The sequence below is a fragment of the Dendrobium catenatum genome, unplaced genomic scaffold (genome assembly GCF_001605985.2).
Source record: "Dendrobium catenatum unplaced genomic scaffold, ASM160598v2 fragScaff_scaffold_853, whole genome shotgun sequence".
NCBI lineage: Eukaryota > Viridiplantae > Streptophyta > Magnoliopsida > Asparagales > Orchidaceae > Dendrobium > Dendrobium catenatum.
Genome location: NW_021319315.1, coordinates 623,963 through 629,426, shown reverse-complemented (window position 1 = coordinate 629,426; position 5,464 = coordinate 623,963). Strand labels below are relative to the sequence as shown.

The 5,464-nt window shown below is 34.7% G+C and overlaps 1 protein-coding gene across 1 annotated transcript; it reads left to right on the top strand.

Annotated features, from left to right (window-relative positions):
* Positions 1-1,073: 1,073 nt before the first annotated feature.
* Positions 1,074-4,120, top strand: LOC110106114 (putative disease resistance protein RGA3). The gene is made up of 2 exons (XM_020835878.2): positions 1,074-1,425; positions 1,526-4,120. The coding sequence occupies exons 1-2, from the start codon at positions 1,120-1,122 to the stop codon at positions 4,118-4,120; spliced, it is 2,901 nt and encodes a 966-aa protein (XP_020691537.1). The 5' UTR covers positions 1,074-1,119.
* The last annotated feature ends 1,344 nt before the right edge of the window (positions 4,121-5,464 follow it).

Here is a 5,464-nt window from a genome sequence, read left to right as displayed (position 1 = left end):
TTAGTTATTATAATTATAAAAAAAGTTATTTCCACAAACAATATTATTGATTAAGGTTCATAAAGTTTAGAACAAATAGATGCTAAAATAACACTTCATACTATCTACCAAATTAGACTTCCAATTCACATCTTATTCCTTTTACTATTAGCCTTTCCTCCAGCATTTTATTCTGGGATAAATCAAAATCTGTTGATCAAATAAGACACTAAAGCAATCATTTTGAGGATTTGGTGGACAACAAATTGTAACAATTGCTCTCTATACATAATTCATACGATTCTATGTCTGTCTTTACATATTGCAATTGAATTTTCAAATTACTAATATCATCTTATCGTGCTTTGTATGTTTTACTTAGAGGCTTAGAGCTAGAATGAAATTCACTGCATTTGCTTAAAACATAGAATTTATATAAAAAAAAAATGTAACAATAACATAAAATAAATTAATCATCAAAAAATATTCAATCCACATTAGATCATCATTTTATCTTTTTTTTTTTCAAAAAACTATTTATTAAACAACTAATGAACATATTTATGAATATAAAAAAATAAGCTCTAAACAATATATTATATGACAAATTTTTAAATTTTTCGTTCATGAGGATATATATTTGGATAGCCCAATCGATATCAAACAGTTTAATTAGTCAGAATCTAAAATGTCAAATTACATGCTCAAAAGATTTTAAGATTTTTCAATCCCACAAAAATTTTTATAGTTTCAGCAACTTAATCATATATATATATATATAAATTATAGCTTTAACAAATATTACAACTAAATTGTTAGTAAAAAAGTAAAATAATAATATAATTCAACTAATCGTGCTATATTTAATTTATTCATAATATAATTTTATGTAGAAAAAAACTATTCTATCAAAATCTACAAACATTTAGATATTATTTTCTAATAATAGAATATCATAATAAATATCTAAATATAAAATTCCTTACATAACATACCACAGAAAATGAACATAAAATAATAATCTAATTTCTGTTTTACTTAGACTGCAGGTGACCATTTCCCGCTAGAGTTCTTTCTCTTCCGAGCTCTGTTTCTCCTACTGTTCAGTTGTTCTGCCCTCACAACTCGATCGTCGGTGCCATGGCGGAATTTGTTGTAGGTCCAATCATGGAGAAGATCATCAACGCTTGCGCTGATTACCTGGAAGATCAAGTCGGAGGGCAGACGAGCATGAAGAAGGAACTGGAAAGCCTGCGAGAGAACCACCCGAAGATCCAAGCTATCGTCTTTGCCGCTAACCAAGCACAGATCTGCGATCAGAACCCGGCTTTCAACAAATGGATATGGCAGCTGCGAGATGCTATTGATGAGGCAGATGATGTGCTCGATGAGTTCGAGTACATGAAGCATAAAGAACAGCTCACCAAAAACACGGAAGAAACAAAGGTGCGTTCCGCCACCTGCAGGAGCTTCCTATTTGATTCTGCTCGCGAATATATTTACTTTTTTATTTATTAGATAATCTATTTCTAATTAATTTGACCAGAAACGAAAGGTCACGAGCTTCATATTTGAAATTCCTCGTAAAATTTTCAAAATTGGCGAGCGTGTTCTCAAAATGGATCCCAACTTGAAGCGACTGGAGGAGGCTGTGCAGAAACTTGATAAAGTTTCGGCTGATGTTACTACTTTCCTTCATCTTTTAGACAGCGCGAAACAGGAACAGAAGGAGCAGGAGGTTGATTTCTACAAAACACGTGAAACAGGATATTTGCCTAAACATGTTCTCATCGGGCGGCGCAAGGAGAAAGAGCTTCTTATGGAGTGGCTGAGGAATCCATCAAATGAGCATCGGGGAAGTGATTTGTACAGAAACATTTCTCTTCTATCTATAATGGGCCATGGTGGTATGGGGAAGACAACTCTCTTGCAACATGTATATAAAGATGAAATTACGAAGGACTTTGATCGTAAAATGTGGGTTTGTGTTTCCAACAACTTTGATGTGAAAAAAGTTATTGCAGATATGTTCGAATGTCTTAAGAATGAGAGGCCTCGTTTGGAGACACTTGTGGCACTTCAAAGGCTTCTCGATGAGGAGGTGATGTCCAAAAAGTTCTTACTTGTGCTGGATGATATTTGGGAGGAGGATGAGGAGAAGGATAAAAGCAAATGGGAGGATGTGCTCGCTCCTCTAGCTTCTGGGGGTTTTGGTAGTAAGATTCTGGTAACAACTCGAACGGACTCAGTTGCACTGATGTTTGCAAAGGTAATTAAAAAGAAGAAGGAAATAGTAAAATTAGAGGGCCTAGAAGAAGATGAGTGTTTGCAGCTCCTCAACTCTCATGCATTTGATGGCGTAGAGAACCCTGATGATCATAAAAGATTAAGAGCAATTGCTGGAGAGATAGTTAAAAAGCTTTCAGGTTCTCCTTTGGCAGCAAAGGTCATTGGTGGCGTTCTAAATTCTCTTGACTTGGATGAAAGGCGTTGGAGGACAGTTCTAGAAAGCAATTTATTGGGTCAGAATTCTATCGATTCCATCTTAAGACTGAGCTATGTAGTTCTGTCAAATCCTTTAAAAAGTTGTTTCGCATTTTGCGGGATGTTCGCACATGATCATGAGTTTGATAAAGATGATTTAATCCGAATGTGGATTGCATTGGGTTTTATTAAGCCATTTCTTGATCAAGAAGAGTCTATGGAGGATATCGGCGGAAGGTATTTTGATGTTTTGGTTAAAAAATCTTTCTTTGAAAAGTTTGACAAAGTCTATGAAAATTCTTCGTACTACAAGATGCATGATTTACTACATGAATTGGCACAGTTAGTTTCCATACAGGAATGTTTAAGAGTTAAGGATAGTATAAAGTTGCCTTCGATAATTCCCGGGACTCTTCGACACTTGTCTGTTCAAACTACAGATCTAGACATCTTAAGAAGGATTGGAAAGTTTAAACATTTGCATTCTCTTTTCTTGTTCAATAAAGGTTCTAATCGGGATCTTTGCGGTGCACTTACTGAAATATTCAAAGCATGTAGAAGCCTACGCTTATTATACGTATTTGCTAAAGACTTGGAAAAGATACTTGAGGAGATTGGAAATTTGATACATCTTCGATACTTAAAGATTGATGATTATAATTTGACCAGGCTACCAAGATCTCTAAGTAATCTCTATCACTTGCAATACATAATCTTTTATAGCAACTGGCTTATGCCATGGATTAATACAAACCAATTTAAAGTTGATTTTTTACCAAGTGACATTAATAACCTTTCAAACTTGCGTTACGGGAAATTACCCGGGTGTTATATGTCATCAATATGTGGGATTGGGAAGCTAAAGTTTCTTCAAGAACTGGATATGTTTCATCCTAGAGATGAGAGTGGTTATAGAATTGGGGAGCTGGAGAATATGAATGATCTTTGCAAATTAGGAATCACCTACTTTGAAAATGTGAAGGACGCCGAGGAGGCTTGTAGTGCCAAATTATGTTCCAAGAGGAGGCTCAAAGATTTAAACTTATGTTGGTGTAACGCTAATTCGTGGAACATCCATTTAGATGAGAACGTGCTCGACAACCTTCAGCCACCAAATTGTCTAAGGAATCTGAGTATAAGTCATTACATGGGTGCAAGGTGTGCAATATGGATGAACAATGTCAATCCGATCTACAATCTAGAGAAAATCGAATTGGTACGTTGCTTGGAGTGTGAAACTCTTCCACCTTTTGGGCAACTTCCCTTTCTCAAGTCTCTGAGCCTTTATAACATGCCAAAAGTAAAATGGCTCGAAAGTAAATTTAATGGGAATGATAAATACCGTGCCTTTCCATTGCTAGAGCTGTTAGATATTTACTGCTTAACAGCATTAGAGGATTGGTTTGAGGCAGGAGTAGCTGCTGAAGATGGACGTTTGTTTCCTTGCTTAATTGAATTATCTATACGTGACTGCCCGAAGTTGAAAGAGTTGCCCTCTTTGCCTCCTATGCTTCGGGAATTACCGAACCTTCTTCCCTCTTTGAAAAGGCTAGTAATTTGGAGTTGTCATCCAGAGTTACATGAGCGCTACCGAGAGGATGGAGGCTCCGATCGGCAAAAGATTGCTCACATTCCCGATATCCGTATTGATCCCTGATAATATAATAGGTCCAACTACTTTAGTGAAAGTTTCAAAATACAAAAGCAAACTTGTTTCTTCTTTATCTTATTTGTTTGATATATATAAGAAATGTGAAGAATGCATAATATTTCAGCATGAACCAGCTGTTTGTATCACTTGATTCATGGACTCTATTTTATTTATGTATCACTTAGTGGTCTCTCTTTATATATAAATATATTCTTATTTTAATATTTCGTTATATATGTCGCTAGATTTTCGATTTTGATCATTTCTTTGGTTCCTTTATATATAAATATATTCTTCTTTGAAATCGAAATAGTTGTGTTTTATTTGCTTATTGATTTGTCGAAATAAAGCAATCATTGGATTATTGTTTAATTTTGATTTTATATTTTTGAGTTTGCAAAAATAAAATAAATTTTGTATGATCTCGCTATCTCAATAGTATTTTTTAGTGAAGGTGTTGGAAGCTAATATTTTTTTTTTTTTAATTTCATTGAGTTGATTTTAATAGCTATTAACTTTATTTTTAGATAAATATATTATCAAATTAGGCTCCCATTGAATTCATTTTATTATTGGTTGAATATAAATCTGATAGATGGATGGATTGTTGCTTGGTTTGTTTTTTTCTTTTTCTTAGCTAATTTTGGTTAATGTAAGATTATTACTGCTAAAGAAGTTTGTGAAATTGTCTTTGTTATGATTGATATTTACTGATTGTTGCTTGTTAATAAGATTTGTTGGTCTAAACCCTAAGGCTTCGTTTGTGACGGCTTTTTTACTACTTTCTAAAACGGAGTTTTAATACAAAAATAAAAAAATTTGTACTAAAACTCCGTTTTAGAAAGCAATAAAAAAGCCGTCCCAAACGAAGCCTAAATCTGTTAAGAGCAGCTCTTTATATTACTTATGCTGCCATTTGATCCAATCAGATTATTACATGTGTACCTCTCCTCTTACACTACTATATATATATGTATAACCTGTATGTAATAAAATTAAGAAATCAAATAATATTCTTCTTTACTTTATCTTCTCTGTTCTGTAAACTTCTACATGGTATCACGAGTTGGGCGTTCTTGAGGTCCTTCGCCATGGCCAATCAAGCTCCGGCGTCCTCATCCACCGGTACAGCATCCGCTGCCGCCGCCTCTTCTCCGGTCATCTCCTCCTCGTTAAAATTTGTCATCTCAAATCTCAAGTTCTTGGTACCTCACGCACTCACTCCGGACAATTTTCCGATCTGGAGCACTCAAATCGCCAAACTCTTTCGGGCAAATGGATTCGCGGGATTTCTTGAATCCAAAACTCTGTCCGAAAATCTTGATCCAAATCAAGATTCTCAATCTTGGC

Coding starts and splice junctions, on each gene's coding strand:
- LOC110106114 (XM_020835878.2), top strand. CDS start 1,120: ATGGCGGAATTTGTTGTAGGTCCAATCATGGAGAAGATCATCAACGCT. Junction 1,426..1,525: donor AAAACACGGAAGAAACAAAG/GTGCGTTCCGCC, acceptor TAATTTGACCAG/AAACGAAAGGTCACGAGCTT.